Source organism: Equus caballus, chromosome 26 (assembly GCF_041296265.1).
Source record: "Equus caballus isolate H_3958 breed thoroughbred chromosome 26, TB-T2T, whole genome shotgun sequence".
Classification (NCBI taxonomy): Eukaryota; Metazoa; Chordata; class Mammalia; order Perissodactyla; family Equidae; genus Equus; species Equus caballus.
In genome coordinates, this window is record NC_091709.1 from 36205926 (window position 1) to 36225570 (window position 19645).

Here is a 19645-nt window from a genome sequence, read left to right on the forward strand (position 1 = left end):
ACTACTTGTCCCAATAATGTACTTTAGAGGAAAAGAAAATCCCAGCTCACGCATTATTTTCAGTTTTCCTGTCTCCTTAAGTCACCTCGCATCCTAGAACAGATGCCCAGTCTTGATCTTGCATGATGCTGGCATTTTGGAGGATTATAAGATGATTATTTTATAGAATGTCCCTTCATTTGGATTTGCCTGATGTTTCTTTGCAGTTATGTTCTTTTTTTTTTTTTTTTTGAGGAAGATTAGCCCTAAGCTAACATCTGCTGCCAATCCTCCTCTTTTTGCTGAGGAAGACTGGCCCTGAGCTAACATCCATGCCCATCTTCCTCTGCTTTATATGCGGGATGCCTACCACAGCATGGCTTTTGCCAAGCCGTGCCATGTCCACACCTGGGATCTGAACTGGTGAACCCTGGGCTGCTGAGAAGTGGAATGTGAGAACTTAATCGCTGTGCCACCGGGCCGGCCCCCGCAGTTATGTTCTTAGGCGTTTGTGCAGGACTGTCCCAGCTGTTATATTGTGTCCTTCTCGGTGCATCGCACTGGGAGGAACGTGATGTCGGTCCACCCTGTTCCTTTGAAGCGATCTTTGATGTTCCATTAAGGGGCAGCTCATGCCTCTTTTAGAAGACAGATGTCACCATCAGCCATGCTGGCACAGATTAATTGGCCATTGTAGTTAGCAGTTTATCTAGCAAAGCTCTCAGGGTTTTGAACTCAGGATAAACAAGTCTTAAAAGTGGAAGAGGGGAAAGAAGGAAAGGTTCTGGAAGCTGGAACTTTAGCAAAGGGAGCTGATCCAGAACAGGCGCCGCCAACGTTGCTTCTGGTGTTGGGATGAAGGGACAGGAGAGCATTCGGTCTGGAAGGGTCTTCAGAGGAGGGAAGGAGGCGTGGAAGAGAGAGTCTGCTTCCCTGGGGCTTTGCTGAGAGCTACTGCTGCCTACAGGTGTGCTTTAACGATTTCCTTTTCAGTCCTCCATCTAAAACGGAGCAACTCTCTTTCTAAGCTTTGGCCCACCTCTCAGCTCCCATTGTCTCTCCCTTTTGGGTTGTTGACTTCCAGATTATCCCCAGAAATCATTTCTGTTACAATGATGCCCGGGTGACACTTGCGGTAACTCGACCTGTTGATTACTATTGCTTGTCTCCAGATCAGAGATGATTCCGACCATTTCAAAGAACACTAGGACCACACCTGGCCCGAGGCATCCACTTTGCTGCTGGCTCAGAAGACCTTTTTACTCCACAGATTGAAACTATCATTTGTTTTAATAAGTTATCAAAGCTCGGTTTTCCTTCTGCGTGTGTGTAGGGAAGGGGTTTCGGCTGAGGTCGAGAAGGGGATGGAGTTTATTTCTGTCCACGTGGTACATCAGGCCCCCTGCGGCCCCTGAACGGAGGAAGACAGGGCAGCGAGCAGCTCTCCCTCTCTGCAGTGCCGTCAGTATTCCTGCCCACAGTTGTCTTTGGCTCATTAACACGATGTGTCATCCCCTTTTCTTTGTTCCCTCTCTTTACTTCATATATTTACCTTCTCCTGGGCTGCTGAGTGCAGCTGGAGAAACGTCACGTTGTTATGGAGATTGTGGCCACAACAAATTTAAGTTCCCCAATCTCGAGTTGTCTCTTCCTCATACCTTTGAACAAAACAACCAATGGAGGTAATGATAATAAAGATAAATATTTATATACAGCTAACTTGGACATCCTCCCAAAGAAGAGGTGTTGGAGTCTTAACCCCTGGTACCTGAGACCGTGACTTTATCTGGAGAGAGAGTCTTTACAGAAGTTATCAAGTTAAGACGAGGTCATTAGATGCGGGCTCAGCGAGGAGTCGAAAGAAAGATTTCTTGGACTCTCAAGGTCTGGCAGTAGTGCTCTTTTATACAGAGAATAGCATGGAGTAGCATGGGGACAGGACCCATGGGCAATAAGAGCTGCAGCATGGGGACAGGACCCATGGGCAGTAAGAGCTGCAGCACGGGGACAGGACCCATGGGCAGTAAGAGCTGCACTGGGTTGAGGGTAGGGCTAAATTTATAAGGCATAGGTATGTGAGTTATTTCTTTACAAGACAAAGGAAAGATCATGAAAAAAAAATCGTTAAAATGGTATCAGTGCAGGTGGGGTCTGGTTATCAGGTGGTCTCATAACTTTGGATATGGATAAGGTTGGATCAGGTCAGGACGTCCTTTACTTCCCAGAGGATGACATAGATCGGTATGTAGGGCTGGATGCCTTGGACTTCTCTCCCTGGGGAAGCCTTGCCCCTCATCTATTAGGCTTGCCCTAACCCAATATCACTGTCCTTATAGAAAGGGGAAATTTGGATACAGAAACGCATACACTGGAGACACGCCCTGTGCACACTGGAGTCATGCTGACACGAAGCAAGAAACTGTCAGAACTAGGAGAGGGGCCTGGAACATATCCTTCCCCAGCCTCCAGAACTGTGAAACAACACATTTCTGTTGTTCTAAGCCACTCAGTTGGTGGTACCTTGTGACAGCAGCCACAGGAAATTAGTGCAGGCATTCTGAGCATTTCACATATAGTAGATTACTTAATCTTCATGACAATCCTCTGAGATAAGTAGTGTTATTATTATCTTCATGTAATGGATGGTCATCTGAGGCACGGAGACCATGGGCAATTTGCTCAAGGTCTAATAAAACCCCACTTTCATAAAGCCCCAAAATCCACGTGTTCGGGTGTCCCTGCTGCCTGAAGCTCATTGTCACCTGATTGGCTCCTGCTCTTTCTTCAGGCCTTGCCTCCCACTTGGAAGCCCTCCTCACCGCTCAGATGGGTCAGATAATTGCTGTTATTGTCCCCCTCACCACGTACACCCCCTGTGCTTCCTCTGCCACAGCATTTGAGATCACACTAAGCATCTTATAACAAAATGTAGAGAGAAGCAGTAAGCAGTTCCTGCTTCATTTGGCATCCTGGACTCGGCGTTAGGGAGGAGCCCCTCGAATCTGGAGGAGAGACTCTGGACCAGAAGTGGGAACAGGGACTTGCCCTGGCCCCCTCACCAGTTGGCTGTGTGACCTTTCGTGCAGCCGAAAGTGGAACTTCCCTGGCATCTCAGAGAGCTGTTGTGAGGATAACAATGAGCTAGGGCACGGCGAGGCTTTTTTTAAGGGTTGAAAATTGTATGAAAAGAGTATATATATAAAACAGAGAGAATGTATAAAAATGAATAATTACATTTTTTTAAAAATCAAAGACAAAGTTCTGCCACATTGAGACTTGTTCTGCTGGTAATCCCAGAAAGCATTTGTGCATGTTTGAATTATAGATAAAGAGTAACCATTTGGAAAGCTAGCACTCATGTGGATATATAAATCCCACTCTATTTCATATAAAAAAACACTTGATTCTCGTTATTTGAGGTAGTTACATTCTCTGCAGTCACTGCTTTATAGCACTGAATTGGCAAATATTGAACCATTGTTCCTAGGGAAATGGATAACCTTGTTGTATGTGTGTTTCTGTTTGAAGACATGCCGGTATTATGATTTATAAGAAGTATATATATTTGGTCACTCGGACGACCAAAATATATTTCAGATATATTTGGTCTTCATCCACAGTTCCTGGCTCACGGCTCCCAGAACCACTGGAATTTCCTGAGAGATAAGAGCAATGGGAGCATCATTTGTTATAATATTTGGTCTCTTGTCATTAGTTCCTGAAAATGCTTCGGGGCCATAAAGGTGAAATGGGTGTCTTGTTTATGTTACTGAAGGTGACTTTTGGACCCCACTCAAGCCTGGGGGCTGGTTGCCAGGAGAAACAACCATGTGATTAGAGGGGTGGAACTTTCACTCCCACTCCTGACTTCCAGGGAGAGGAGAGGTACTTGGGGTTAAATTGATCTCCAATGGCCAGTGACTTGGTCAGTCACGACTATGAAGTCTCCATAAAAATCCAAAAGGACAGCTCTTCAGTCCCTTTTTCAGAGAACTTACACATTGGGGAACCAGAACCATTCCATGTGCCTGGGCCCCGACTCCACGAGGATAGAAGCTCCTTTGTTCGGGACCTCATCCTACGTACCTCTTCATCTGGTCATTGATTTGTACCCTTCAATATCCTTTGTAATAAATTGGTAATCTAGAGGGTAAATGAGTTTTCTTGAGTTCTGTGAGACATTCTAACAAATTAATGGAACCCAAGGTGGGGGTCATGAGACCCTCTGATTTATAGCCAGTCGGTCAGAAGTACAGGTGACAACTTGGACTTGGGATTGGCATCCTGAGTTAGAGGGGGTCATTGGAAGCTCCACTTTGTAGCTGGTTGGTCAGAAGCACAGGTGACAACCTGGGCTTGCTGCTGGCGTCTGACGTGGAGGGCAGTCTTATGGGACTAAGCCCTTTCCCTGTGGAATCTGATTTTGTCCTCGGGTAGATAATGTCAGAATTGAGTTGAATTCTCAGATGCCTGCTGAGTATCTTGAGAGCCGCTTGTTGGTGTGGGGAGCCCTCTGTGCACACACACACACACACACACACACACACACACACACTGGAATTGGGTCCAGGAACCCTTTTCAGACACTTTATTTAATATATATTGTTGATTCATGAACACTGAACAAGGCCAACAGCACTTAACTCGTGTCTGAATGAAGCTTCCGGAACACATGTGCTTTCTCCATAAGGCCATCACAGCCTTCTTGGGCTTAGGAATCCTGGACCGAGCTTCAGGACCATGCTTACGTCCACTTTGTATAACGAAATCATCAACACAAAGCACAAAAACGTGAAAGGATAGCATCAAATAGACCATGAAAAGGATGCTTGTTTACGTTTTGAGAGCTGAAACAAGAGGGTGAAACGTCGCCTCGTTCCACCTCAGCTGGGACGTGCACGTTGGGCAACGCAAGTTTTTCACCACTCCATGCATCTCCAGGAATGGCCAGGAAAGCCCCAAGAGTATTGATTTGGGGGTGACAAATAAATGTTAGCAAGTAGACAAATTTGCAAACATAGAATCTGTGAATAATGAGGCTCGGCTATATATACTAGTGAAGCCGGGTCTAATTTTCCTCTGCTGAACCACGCAGATGGCCAGGGACCAATAGCTAGAAAAAAGACTCGTGGATGGTGGTGAAAGAAAGTAAACATAACAGGGCTCACAGGTGAGGGATGTAATTAGTCAGTTGTCACGCAAACGGTTGTATATAAAATAAGGTCACAGACCAAGACTAGCAAGAATGAGGGCAGTCAGAAGTAACGAGTGTAAGCAAAGGCAGGATACAGAAGAGTAAATAAGGAGTTCAGAGGCCCCTGGGGCCATTCAGTGAAGCTGAGACCACTGGAGAAGGTTTAAACCACGCCCTGGGAAGAGCGTGCCAGGGACTCAATTAAGGGTGCATATAAAGATTGAGGCCAGGCCAGCCTAATTACTGTGTGGGCACCCATATTTCTTTACATTTATCAGACTCGCTGTTTCTGTGCAACACAAAGGAAGAAATGCTGTTACTTTCCCTAATTCTAAGGTGAAACCAAAGAAGTAGGAAGCAGAATGAGCTGTCCAAAATCCTCCGGTAAACCAGTGAGGGGGCTGGAACAGATACAGCCGGTCTCCCAGCCCGCTCCTAAGCCTAGCCTTTTGGACGCGCTGTTCACATTTGCTCCAAGTTTTCGAAACTTCCCCACTCCGGTTTTGTTAACTGCTCAGGGAACAAAGCATGTTTGGTGAAAAGTGCAGCAAAGCTGTCCTGTCCCCGGCCCCTAAATCTGATCTTTTTAACCTTCCAGGTAGCTTTTTTTTTTAATATTTTATTGTTCCTTTTTCTCCCAAAGCCCCCTCCGGTACATAGTCGTGTATTTTTAGTTGTGGATTCTTCTGGTGTGGGACGCCGCCTCAGCGTGGCCTGTTGAGTGATGCTGTGTCCACACCCAGGATTCAAACCAGCGTAACCCTGGGCCACCGAAGCAGAGAGCGCGAACTTAACCGCTCGGCCACGGGGCCGACCCCCCAAGTAGCTTTTTGAGGTTTATAGTGCTACTTGCCAAACATCATGGTTCCTAAAGAAAAAAGGAAAGTTTCGTGATTATGAGCAGTGAAATCACTATGTAATTTTCCAGTTAACTGAATAAAGCAAAAAACGCATGCCCCGAAGCCATCATTTCTGCCTTGAACAACCCATGTGCCTTGATCGTCCTACACCTCCTGGAAGCGGGCGGACATGAAATGAGCAGCCTGGAGTTAAAAGGCTGTTGAGGGGCGGGGCGGGGAGACAGCACCTGTCCGCCTCCGCATCCCTGGGTTGGGCCTATTGGTTGGTCAGCTTCCCTGAGTGTTTCTGAGAGCCTTTTGTTGTCCATGGGGAAAGAGCCACTAATTTGGCCAATTGCAAGCAGAAACGATCAAGTGTAGATTTCATATCTGAGTTTTAAGTGCTGGTAAAAAGTTGCATTATGTTATCAAATGCACCGCGATCCTGCCTTCATCGCCAAGTGGCTCTGTCGTGTGGGGGTTTCTCTGCATCCCGAAGAAAAGCAAAAGTGTTCCTTTTAGAGGCTTGGGGAAAATGTGGATTGATCTAGTTACTTTTAAACTAATCTAATCCAGATGGTGTGTGCTGAATAACTTTCTGGGGTGGGTTGGTACCTGGTTACCAAACAAGGTGTTCGTTTTTATAGGATTTGAAACCTTTAGTTGAAAAGCACGGAGGAGCTCCTACCAGACCTGTTCAAAATAAAATAGTGAGTGTAATCATAAGATTGTAATTCAAGTCCAGCACAGCATGTTTAGAGTAATTTATAATCAATTGATTGATATCCTTCTCTCTCTCTCTGTATATGTGTGTCTAAATATGTATACATATGTGTGTATTATTACGTACACATATGTGTAAGTCTATAAATGTATGTAGAATATAGTGTATTATTGTGTTGTAAATGGGGGACTAAGTCCTCCTTGTGGGTCTTTAGGGATCATTCCAACATGGCCATGGAAATTACGCTCAGAGAGATGTATGAAATTAGAGGATTTGTTACACTCACAGGTCCTGGAGGAGGGAGACATGGCACTCCACGCAGGGGGCCATACAGAAGGAGCACCCAGGGGACAGCTCCCCCAAGCGAGTGGGGAGCTGAGAGAGAGGGCTGTGGGCAAGTGCTTTTGTTGGGGGACAAGTGGGGTATACAAGCAAAGGCATGAAGGGTTTTATTGGTGGTTTGAATGTCACTAGGTCACAGGGGAGCCGAAGAAGTGGAACTCTTGGCAGGGGCCAGCCTGATCACTGTGGTCACTGCTCACAGCCTGTTTGTGGGGATGTTGAGACACCAGAAAAATAAGGAGTCTTAGAAACTGACCATGCAGTTATACAGAGAGCTCTGTAAGGACGGGGTGACGTTGGTTGCTGTGAGGACTCATCAGAATCCGCTGCTCACCCGTTCGCCTCTGGTCTGCTCTTGCTCTGCTGGACTTCCTCCCTCTCACTCAGTCAGAAGCTCCTCATTGCCCTCCTACTACACGTCAGACTCTTTCTAGGGGCTGGGAGTGGAGCAATAAATAAAACAACGTCCCTACTTACATTCAAAAGGGGAGAAACCAATAGGTCTCCATGCAGTGAGATAGAGCAGCGTGAGGGCTGATGGGGCAGGAGAGGGGCTGGTTTGCAGAGCAGCCAGGAAGGCCTGTCTTGTAAGGTTACATCTGAACAAAGGGCAGGTGAAGCGGGGGAGAAAGCTGACATTTGGAGGAAGAAGGTTTCAGGTGCAGAGAACAGCCAAAGCAAAGGTCCTGAGATGGAGTATGCGTCACATTTTTGAGAAGCGAGAAGACCACCGTGGCTGGAGCCGACGGGGAGAATGGGAGGAGATGAGGTCCCGTGTGTAGAAGGGACCCCAGTCAGGTGAGGACTTCAGATTTTTGTTTGAGTCAGTTGGAAAGCCATATGACGGGTTGACGTGTGTAGACAAATGCTTAGGCAGACACAAGGATTTGAAATCCATGCACATAAATAGACACATGGGTATCCTCACAGAAAAACCCACTTAAAAATATATGTGAACCTATAGGGGAAACTATGGGGCTCGATGAATGGGAAGATCGGTGTGTAGAAAGAGAAAAGAAGGAGATGTTGGGAGAAAAAGTAACAAGAGATAATTGGGTAAGTAACTATCAGAAACCAGTGTTAAAAACAATAATTCCAAGTCGGGGGGAAGTGGAAAAGTTCTCTTCTATGTACATAGAAAATAGCAAATGGGTGCCATGTGGCACTCCCAAAGAATGAAAATGTGTTCATCTCTCAAGGCAGAGAAATCACAGAGAGAGCCAGGGGTCATTGTCACTTGACTTGTCAAACATTAGCAGCCAACTTCCGGGGTTATTTTTTCCATTATTGATTAGAAATTTGAGAGTGTTTTAATCACTTATATTCTGGAGTTCCTTTAAATGCTCTTGAGACAATGACAAGCATGGGAAGTTTGTGGGTTTTATGCTTTTGGAAATAGAATGTTTATTTGGCTTTAAGAAAACCAAGCAGATTTATTGTCAAAGGGTAGCTGAGTTTGTTGAGAAAAAGTGGTCAGAAACTGGATTTCCGCAATTTGTAGGTTCAAAAATAACATTAGAAGTCAGCCAACTTATCCAAATTAGCACTTAGCTGATTCCTTTCGAGGAGTGTTGTGTAAAAAATGCTTCCACGGCACCCTCAAACCTGGGGACAAATGATTAATGGCAAAGTCTCCATCATGTAGGTGAGCCCCTCTTTTGGGGCAGTTTTACAGAATATGAAAGAGAGCATTGTCTACTCTTTTACCAGATGTCTTTGTCCTAAGGCCAAACCAAGGCTAAGCTGGGAAGCAGTGGATTTGGGGTGCTCCTGCCCTTGCCTTCTTTAGGGCTCCCTTTTGCAGAGATTGGAGGCCCAATCGTTTTTCCTTCTGGTATACTCTTGCTCTCCTGAGGGACACGCCCTGTGTAAGGTGCCCTACTTATATACTATTTCTTATCACCTGCATGTCAACCCTATAAAGTAGGCATCAGTCTCCCATTTTACAGGTGAAGAAACTGAGATCTAAAGTGGTTATGCTCAACATAGCCTAAGAAGCATCTGATCTAAGGAGTTCCAAAGCCTGAATTCCCTGCCTCATAGCCGGTGGCCTCCACCTCTGTGCTTTGACACTTCTTGTCCAGGGCCAGCTCTCAGGAGCATCACACCAGTCTGTCCCATCCTGCTTGCCACATGCATCGGTATATGGAAGCTTGCCTGCCTATGAGCATTCCATCAGAGTCCACTAGTCTCTGCTTTCCACTTTTGCTAGTACAGTTTTTTAAAGTTAGTGGCATTATGGAGTGGTGACTGGTAGGCTAATTAATGAGGCCTGTAATCCCTTTTATCTCCTTGGTAATTTGACTCACTTCAATTACAGCTTTTTGGTAGCAGGATCTTAACTCAAAGAAATGGCTCCCCCAATGAGGATTGAAGGTCACGTGGAATGGTGTCAACGACACCATCACAAACCAGCGAGATGTGTTTTGTGAAAGTTTTTGGTATGTCTCAAAGACCTACCAGTTTTCTACTTGACAGGAGTACCAGTTGACAGAATGCTGGAGTGTTAGTCAGGGTAGGCTAGCTGCTGAAACCAACAACTCCCAAATCTCAGTGGAAAAACAGAATAAAGGATTGTTTCTTGCTCCTGCCGTGGTCCAATGTGATTGGAAAAGAGCGGAGGCTGTGCTCCATGCATTCGTTCAGGGACACAAGTCCTTCCATCTTGTGCCTCCCCCATCGTCTGGTCCTCGGAGTCTGTCGTTTTCCCTTCTCTCTACCATATGTGACAGTGTATGGGGAGAGACGGAGTGGAGGGTCACATAGGGGTCTCAAGGGCCAGGCCTGCAAGTGATAAGCATCACTTCTGTCCTCTTTCCATTGCCAGAACTTTCCACTGGCCCACTATATTGCAAGGGGGGCTGGAAACCATGCTCCTCCCTTGTGCTCAGGAAGCAAGTGTATTGTCGCTGCCCCATCTAGACTGTCAGTTCACCTTCTGTCCTCCTCTGGTTGGTTTTGAGACCAGGATCTGAGCTCATCACTTAAGAGCTGTAATAGCTACCTCGATCATCCCACCACTTGTGACTCCCCTTGAATATCTAAGAAATGGGCTAATGGTTCTAGTTGTCTTCATAATTAACCTCCAGATTCAACGTTTTCCTACCAGACCTGGAACCAGAGAAGGGGCTTAAACCAAGATCCAAATTCACTTTTTTTTTTGGTGAGGAAGATTGGCTCTGAGCTAACATCTGTGGCAATCTTCCTCTATTTTGTATGTGGGTTCCCACCACATCATGGCTTGATGAGTGGTGTAAGTCTGCACCTGGAATCTGAAACTGTGAATCCTGGGCCACCAGAGGGGAGCATGTGAACATAATCACTACACCACCAGGCCAGCCCCAAACTAAGGTTTAAATTCACTTTTTGATCGTAGTGCTCTTGGGTGTGTGGTGCCCAGTCTCGAGGCCTGCATCCGTGGTGGGGCCTTTCCTGCACCCTGAGCAACACTGACTCATGGCTCTCAAGCTGTGTGGGCTTTTGCCAATTCTCTAAACACACTCACAGACACAAAAGAAAGAAACACTCTTTTCTGGAAAAGAGCTTTAAACATGTAGAAACACCTTTGAGTCTTTGTGAATAAAAGGGTGTGGTCTCTTATCGAAAGCATTAACCTGTGGAGGGTGCCCCTTTATTTAAAAAAGCGGGGGAGAGGAAGCAAGGACAATACAGTTGAATTCCATTCTCTTCCCAGAAGTAAGATTGTGAAATTGGCCCCTGGTCATTAGGGGACTTCAGCGCACGGATGTGGGGCCAGCGACTGATGTACTTACAGCCTGTGCTCAGAGTCAGTCAGGCAACATCAGCCCTTGGGAAACCATGACTTTCACAGAGGGCTTCTGGCTTCAGAAAAGAGAGAGGAAGAATTTGCAAGCTGTTTGGCCTCTTCTAAATATTAATAAGTTTTTAAACTTTAATTATGTAAAAGAAGGAAAGAGAGAGGGAGGAAGGGAGGAAGGAAGGAAGGACAGAGGGAAAAGAAAGAGAAAGGAAAGAAGGAAGGAAGGAAAGAAAGAAGGAAGAAAGGAAGGGAGGAAGGAAGAAAGGAAGGAAAGAAGGAAAGAAAGAGACAGAGAAAGAGAAAAAAAGAATTTCCTTTCCCTCTAAGCTCAGCAGTGACATTTCTGGACCATGTGTCCTTGTCTCTGAGTTGACCATCCTACCATCGGTGCTCCGACTGGAGAGGGCTGGCTGGGAGTGTCATTTGATTTGCACTGCACCCATGAGAGCTCTCTGTAAATTCATGTTCCTTAAGGTTTACAGTACAATAGCAGTACCTTAGAGTTGCACAGTGGTTTGTGGTGAGAAAATGCTATGCCCATTATATCGTTTGATCCTCACAGTAAAACAGGAGGACACCAATGCTGAGAGGTGATGGTCACGTCCACACTCCTTAGTCCCCTTTTGAACCCTAGTCTCAGGGCTCTTAATCCTCCGCTCCCCTCCTGCTGCCTGTCCATCACCTGCCCCATGATGAGGATTCCGCAGCCCTATGGGATTCTGAAATGCCTTCTGAAATCGTCCAAGTTACACGCAGCTCTTAGCACTGACCGTGCCTTGCGGTGCTCTGTGAATGTTCCCTTATGAATGTTGTGCTTAACACCAACCCTCAGATGCTTCATGAAAAAAAAATGGGGGGCTGGTCAAATATGTATGAGAGATTCTATCTACTGTGTCTACTCCTCCACAGTCCCAGTGCACACTGGCATCTCTGGCTCTGAGAAGTCCTGCAGGGAAAGAACTGTGTTTACCTCGGTTTAACCCTTATGTCCCAAGCTTATTGTACCATAGAAGCTCCTTTCCTCCCTGTGTAACCCTCTTCCTCCCATAGAACACTTGGGGACACACTCCATCATTCTTTGAAAACGAGTCACTTACACTCTGGTCATTCTCTGGTCCCTGGATTATTTGTGTGTAAATGGGTTTTCCTTGTAAACGTGATGGGGATGATGATGCCCAGAATGACTTCTCCATGTCTTTCTGAAGACAGAGAAGCGCTCCTGCCACTCTTGGGGGTTCATTTCCCATGAATTCCTCACCTACCTTTGAAAAAGGAAAGCATAAAAGCCTTTATCTCAACTACTCTAAGATCTGCCCAACCCAAGCCTTTCAGGATGTTTCTTGAGGAAAGTTCTAGCCATGGCCGTGGCTGTAGGAGCTGCTGATACACAGTAGGGGATTCACAGGAAAGAGAGTGCCTTGGAGTTAAATGTGAGCTGTACCAAGGCCCCTGAGACATGAGAAGCTGATGAAGAGTCTACACCTTCGTATTTCCCCCTCTCTCCCAGTTTAACAAGGATCAACAGAGCATTTCTAGGCTATACCAGGCTCTAAGGACTGATTTCTTAACAGAGTGTTCACTTCTGCCTTCTTTCAGGATGGTACATATTTGCCCACAAATATAGAGTTAGACTGTGAAAACTCTGGCCCGGAGTATTAAGAAATAAAGCATTTTTGATTGATCCAACATGATGGGGCATTTGATCCAGAGAGAACCGTTAATCAAAAGCTGCATCTTTTACAAGAATCTCATTTGAACCAGCCAAGAAACCGAGGTGTGGGGAAGCTAAGTGCTATGGTCTCAGTGTTTGTGTCCCTCCCAAATTCGTGTGTTGAAATCCTAACCCCCAAAGGCGATGGTCTTAAGAGGAGGGGAACCTTGGGAGGTGCTTAAATCATGAGAATGGAGCCTTCAGGAATGGGATTCACTAATCCCACTAATGTCTTAGAAAAGAGAAGCCAGCGTTCCCTAGTCCCTTCCACCATGTGAGGACACAGCAAGAAGGTGCCAGTTCTGAACCAGGAAGAGGGACCGAAGCAGAACTTGACCATGCTGGCCTTCATCTTGGACTTCCAGCCTCCAGACTATGAGAAATGGATTTCTGTTGTTTATAAGCCACCCAGTCTGTGGTGTTTTGTTGTGGCAGTTGGAATGGACTAAGACACTGTGTGATGTGTTGACTCTACCCAACACGTTAGAAATGGTGCACGTGCTCATTGGGGAAGGCAGTCAGCACCCTGGAAAGGGCTTTAGACTGGGAGTTGGTCATCTATCGTCTGCCCTTTGTTCAAGGTTAACGTTGGCAGCAGACTCCTGTTCCACCATGGTTCCTGCCTTCACCCTGGGAGACATGTGGTCCAGAGGGCATCTTCCTTCTCAGCTCCTGGCATCCTCCTTTCCAGCAACCTTCCCCTCCACCCACCTCTTACACCCTCTTCCATGGCCACTTCCATGGACATTTCCATCACCTGCAACTGCTCCACCTCAAAATCACTTGGGGCACAAGCTCCTCCGTCTCCAGCTTTCTGGGATGATCTGACCTTGCTGGATCTCAGCAGGACCTCTATTCCTTTGGGCCTCTCCTGTGCTCATTTTCTGCCCTATATTTAGCTTGGAGCCTACAGCCCATCATTTCAAGCTCTCTCTTGCTAATACCCACTTTCAAATTTGGTTGACCTCAACTCACAGTAAGAAATATAATTCACATATGACCTAGGATTCATATGCATATATATTTATTACACACACATACATACATGCATAGGCCTCTTCCAAATTTAACCCAATCATAATTATTTAAAAATCTCACCCTGGACATAGGTTCTTATAACTCTAGCCCTATTTCTCTCATCTTCACCAAGTTGTTGCAAGAGTCGTGTATATAAACTGTATTCATTTCCTGTGGCTGCTGTAACCAATTCTCACATGCTTAGTGGCTTACGACAGCACAAGTTTATTCTCTTGCAGTTCTGGAGGTCAAAAATCTAAAATCAAGGTGTTGGCAGGGCTGCGTTCCTTCTGGAGGCTTCAGGGCACAATCTGTTTTCTTGCCTTTTCCAGTTTCTAGAAACCGCCTACATTCTTTGGCTCATGGCCGCATGACTCCCACCTCTGGTTCTGTGGCCACATCTTTTCTGACTTTGACCTTCTTGCCTCTCTTTCATAAGGACCATTGTAATTATATCAGGCCCCTCCCAGATCATCCGGGATCATCTCCCCATCTCAAGATCTTTAACTTAATCACAGTGGCAAAGTTCCTTTTACAAGATCAAGTTACATATTCACAGGTTCTGGAGATTGGGACCTGTGGACGTCTTTTTGTTGTTGTTAGTGCCATCACCTTGATTCTGACACCTGTCAACCCTGTGTACAGCAGAGCGGAACCCTGCCGGATCTTTTTTGCACCATCCTCTTGCCATCTGGTGCTCTATCAGACAATGCTCTGCTGGTATTCATAAGGTTTTCTTGTCTAGTTTCTGTTTTTTAAAGTTTGGCACCTGAGCTAACATCTGTTGCCAATCTTTGGGGTTTGGGGTGTTTTTCTTCTTCTTCTCCCCAAAGCCCCCCAGCACATAGTTGTATATTCTAGTTGTGGGTCCTTCTGGTTGAGCTATGTGGGACGCCACCTCAGCATGGCCTGATGAGCAGTGCCATGTCCGCACCCAGGATCCGAACCAGTGAAACCCTGGGCCACTGAGGCAAAGTGCACGAACTTAACCACTCGGCCGCGGGGCCGGCACTCTTGTCCAGTTTCTTTGACATTGGGCGGCCAGGTCCTTCTTCCTAGTTGGTCTTAGTGTGGAAGCTCTGCTGAAACATGTCCACATGGGTGACCCTGCTGGTATTTGAAACACTGGTGGCATAGCTTTCAGCGTCACAGCAACACACAGCTGCCACAGTATGACAACCAACAGACGGGTGGTGTGGTTCCTTGACTGGGAAATGAACCCGGGCCATGGCAGTGAGAGCACCAAATCTTTGCCACTAGACCACCAGGGCTGGCGTGGACATCTTTGGAGGGCCACTATTCTGTCTACCACATGAACCATCTTAGATTTCCTCAACTTTCACTCACTTTTCAACCTTTTCCAAACAGGATTCTGTCCCCACCCAACATCCCAAATGCCTCTCAGAATGGTCCTTGATGTCCTCCATGTTGCTGAAGGCAATAGGTAGTTCTGGTTGTCCTTCCTGACCTCTTAGCAGCTTCTGACACAGGAGGTCAACGAGGACAAAGTAGGGGAAGGCACCAGTGAGGACCATGAGCATTTCCTGCTGTCACTCTAGAGGAGCGTCTAGTTGGCTGAGGAAGAAGGTGTTTCCCTTGCCCTATAAATCACCCGTAGGCTCCACGGTGTCTACGCTTTCTTTATTAGTTTAAAAGTGTTGGTCAGATAACTGTAGGTAAAGATTTTTTAAACAAACATTTTTATTTACCTACCTACAAAAAAGTGCACAGATCCTAAGTGTGTAGCTGGGTGAACTTTCACAAATTAAAACCCGTGTCCAGCCTTCAGATCAAGAAGCAGAGCTTTGCCAGCTCACCTGAACCCCCCTCATGTCCCCTCCGTGTCACTAACCCCTCTCCTCCCAAAGGCAATGCTATCCTGGGGAGGCATAGGTGGTTTTTAAATGTTTTTCCTTTTACATTGGCTTTCTTTTTTAGAGCAGTTTTAGGTTCACAGCAAAGCTGAGCAGAAAGTTCAGAGAGTTCCCATATACCCCTGCCCTCACACAGGCACAGCCTCCCCCACTAGCAACATCCCTCCGCCTCCGAGTGGTACCTTTGTTACAATCAATGAACCTACATAGACCCATCATTATCACCCAAAGTCCCTAGTTTACATTAGGGCTCACTTTTGGTGTTGCACATTCTATGGGTTTTGACAGATGTATAGTGACAAGTTTCCATCATTATAGTGTCATACAGAACGGTTTCACTGCCCTAAAAACCCTCTGTGCTCCACCTAGTCATCCCTCGCCCCAAACCTCTGGCGATCACTCATCTTGTTATTGTCTCCCGAGTCCTGCCTTTCCCACCAGGTCGTGCAGTTGGAATCGTGCAGTAGGTAGCCTTTTCAAATTGGCTTCTGTCGCTTCGTAATGAATCGGAGGTTCCTCCATATCTTTTTGTGTCTTCATAGCTCATTTCATTTTAGTGCTGAATGGTATTCCATTGCCTGGACATAAGAGCAGGTTTTTGAAGAAGGAATTGGACTGAGTCTAGAGCAAGTTTTCCTGCTGACGTCTCCTTTTTGTACTTGCATCCTGTTAGGACTCATGTACCGGGAGGGGGGCTACCCTCTCCCCTCAAAGTGCCAAAGGGCCCGAAAGACGTCGAGTTAGTCAGTTCTGCACATGGAGCTTCTGCCTCCCGAGGATCACTCTCAAATATGACTATGGTATGCAGGGGGCTCGGGCTGAAGCACTGCACTTGTGTCGTGTTTTGATATAAATGGTATCACAGAGATCAGGTTCTGTTACTGGGGACAGACGGCATGACAGAGTGAAGAAAGTCAGGGCTCAAACCCAGAGAAGTTTCTTTCTCATTCATGTAACAGTCAGTGGAGCAGGCAGCTCTTCCCTCCGTGAAGCTGGGACCCAGGCCCCTTCCACCTTGTGGCTCCACGACCCCTGGGGCCTTACCATTACCTTCATCTAGCTAGAGTAACACATGGCCTTTGGACAAACCATAAACATTAAGCCAAAGTCACACTCCCAGAATTAATTGAACATTTTAGTCCGCTGGTCATCCAGCATGGTCCTGGGGAATGGCGGGGTGATGGACAAGAAAGTTTTAATGATGAGACTGAAAAGACCCAAGTATGGGGGTACCAGCCTGGGGAGCTTCTGGGTGGCCCTGAGTTCTCTGGTGTGGCTCATAACAGGGTTCTGAGATCTCACAGAGGAGACTGGAACTTGCACAACTCACGGCTTTAACAGGGCCCACCTATGTGTCCTGCAGGAAAACACTGACCTACAGGCCTTGGACCACCAAGGGGTCTCTGCCTGGCCTCTCGCGGGGCCTGGCGGGGTATGCCGTGTGAGTGATGATGTTGTTCCAACAAACAGGACCCTGACTCCCATGCCTGGTGCCTGACGTCAGTGTTGTTGCTTGAGTTAGGCTCTGCTTCTCTAAGTGCAGCTAACTCCAGGTGGCTGATTTCTTGGCTGTTCTTATGATGGTTTTCAAGAGCAGGAAGAGAAAAAGGAGTTGTAGTGAGAGACCTAAGGTCTGGATTAAGTGGGCTGGTGGGCGCTCCCGGACTTCATCTTCAGATTGGCAAGTGCGACCCCCCCCCCACGGCAGACCATCTGGATCCCTTTTCCTGTGACCTTCAGGGAAGCCCTGGGGCTGGATTGGGTACCTTCCGCAGAGAATTAGGGCTCTGAGAGGATTCTGACCCCTAACCGGGTATGACTGAAGTCTGTGTGGGAACTGGGGAGTTTTGAAACTGTCTTCCTCCACAGCCTCCCCCAACCCCCTGAGAGGCCGCAGGCTGCCAAACCCGGCTCCCACACACCTCACCGAAAAGTCCCTGGCTTCCCTCCCAGCCGCCTTGCGACTGACCTCACGAGGTGTGAGAAGGAGGAAAGGAATCTACATTTCAGATGAACCTTCCTTCCTCCCTTCTGAGAAACAGCCCAGGCCGCCCATGCCTGCTGGGCCATCCACCCGGCTCCTCAGAGCCCAAGGCCCATGTGCTCCTCAGGCCTGCTCAACAAGTGGCCGGGAGGCCAGCGCGGGGAGCCTGTATTAGTTTGCTGGGGCTGCTGTAACAAATGACTGCAAACTTTGGGCGGCTACAAACCACAGAAAGATGTTCCCTCACGCTTCCAGAGGCTAGAAATCCAAAATCGAGGTGTCAACAGGTCCATGCTTTCTCTGAAGGTTCTGGAGAAGAATCTCCTCTTGCCTCTTCTGGCTTCCGGTGGCTGCTGGCAATCTTTGGTGTTCCTTGGCTTGTAGCTGCATCACTCTAGTCTTCATAGGACTGTCTTCTTTGTGTCTCTTCTCTTGCTGTAAGGACCCGAGGCATGTAGGATTCAGGGCCTACCCTCCTCCAGTATGACCTCATCTTAAGTAATTATATCGATACCAGCCCTATTTTCCAAATAAGGTCACCTTCTGAGGTTCCCAGTGAACATGAATTTGGGGGAGATGCTGTTTGACCCATAATAGAGCCCCACCATCCACTCTGTCCCCTCCCTTACCCCATGCCGGGTGTCCTGGCTTGCCTTTCCAGGGCTGAGACAGTCCCAGGAGTGGTTTCCTAAAATGAAATGGCATCCCATTGCTCCAGGAAGGCCTGGCCCAGCTAGAGGGAGATCAGAGGACCTGAGTTTCCCTCAGGACAGGCATCTACTGCCCAAGGGACACCCACTCAGAATTTTTTCCTGCTTTATAGCGATGCTTCAGGACTTCTTGGCTCCTGGCCCCTCCCTTAGTGCTTCCTGAAGGGAAAGAGCCCTCGGAGCCTTCCAGTGGCCATCCCAGACCGAGGTTTCCAGCCCAGACAGGAAAACTGGCATCTGCCCTTCAGGCCCAGCTCGGGGCCTAGCTTGGTGTCTTCTCCTTGGGAGCTGCTAAAGCACCTCCCCGCCGTCTTCCTGCCTGACCAGCCCCTTCCCTGGGGGAGCTGAGGTCCTCCCGCTCCAGAATCTGTGGAGGAGTGGTGAGTTCCTGGGCCTCTTGTAACCCAGCTGAATATTTTCCAGGTTACCTAACCAAACTCCTGCAAAACCACACCGCCTATGCCTGTGATGGGGACCATTTGACTCTCCAGTGCCCTCGGCATTCTACGATAAGTGTCCAGTCGGCATTTTATGGGCAAGATCAGCAAATGTGTAGTGCCCAGCAGCCTGCCTCCCAGAGGGAAGACCGCTTAACCTGTATGGCACCCACCACATTGCAGGTATTGCCTTTCGTAGATGTTTTAAGATGATAAATTGGTTCTCTCTCTCTCTGTATGTATACTTATGATTACATAGTTCATTCTAAGTGAACCTGATGCATGAAAATCCACATTTATACAAATCACCAATTCTGCAGGAGAGCTATTATTCGCTTCTCAAAAGGATTCTTTACCAAACAAGTCTAAATAGAATTCCTGCTTCCCGGAAAGCCCCCTGAATCCACTTGCCTTAGGAATTTATTCAGAGGCATACTCTTCTCTGCAGTAAGGCAAAGTACAGTCATGCTGGGCTTCAACCTCCAGACCCACGGCCCCCATCAATACCCCAGGAGAGAGGGAAGGCTGTGGATTCTTTGGTGGGAACCACAAGGATCTCTGTGAGGCAGACATCTGAGGTCAGGATCAACTTCTTAGAGAAGGCACTCCAGGAAGGGAAATATTGATAAGTGTCTTTGTGTTTTGATGGTTTGCTTCTCCAGTTGTAGATAATCGTGTTATTCTCATTTCAACCTACTTTGGGCGGCCTCTGTTGATTCATCCTTCTACTGGTTAGTACCGGGTGGGGGGGGCGGGGAGGTGCTGAGTCATTCTTTTTTGGTTGCTATTCGGGAGATATTCGATATAGGAGGAGGTCAAAATTGATATTTCAATGACGATTGTAGCATACATTTGGCTTTCAATTATCCAAGAAACTTCTCCTCCACTGTCCCTGGCCCCTCCACATTTATAACTATTGGCCAAGACTATGGAGTCATTTGGATTTTTTTAATCCTCCGAAGTTCCGTATGAATCCATTGAAGTCAGGGTGGTCAGACTGTGCGGCAAATGTCAGTTTGATTTTGTCAATCGTAGGAAATGAGGGTGGAGAAA

The 19645-nt window shown here is 47.2% G+C and overlaps 1 protein-coding gene across 14 annotated transcripts in view; it reads left to right on the forward strand.

Moving 5' to 3' along the window:
* The window catches only part of EVA1C (eva-1 homolog C), a 117741-nt gene that overhangs the window by 15861 nt on the left and 82235 nt on the right, over positions 1-19645 (forward strand). For 13 of the 14 annotated variants that reach the window (XM_023630023.2, XM_023630015.2, XM_023630014.2 and 10 more), the window contains exon 2: positions 18579-18775. The exons of the other annotated variant lie outside the window; for it this stretch is intronic. In XM_023630023.2, the coding sequence (XP_023485791.1) occupies positions 18704-18775 (72 nt within the window). In that variant the 5' untranslated portion in view covers positions 18579-18703. The remainder of the gene's footprint in view (positions 1-18578; positions 18776-19645) is intronic. 14 annotated transcript variants of the gene reach the window in all.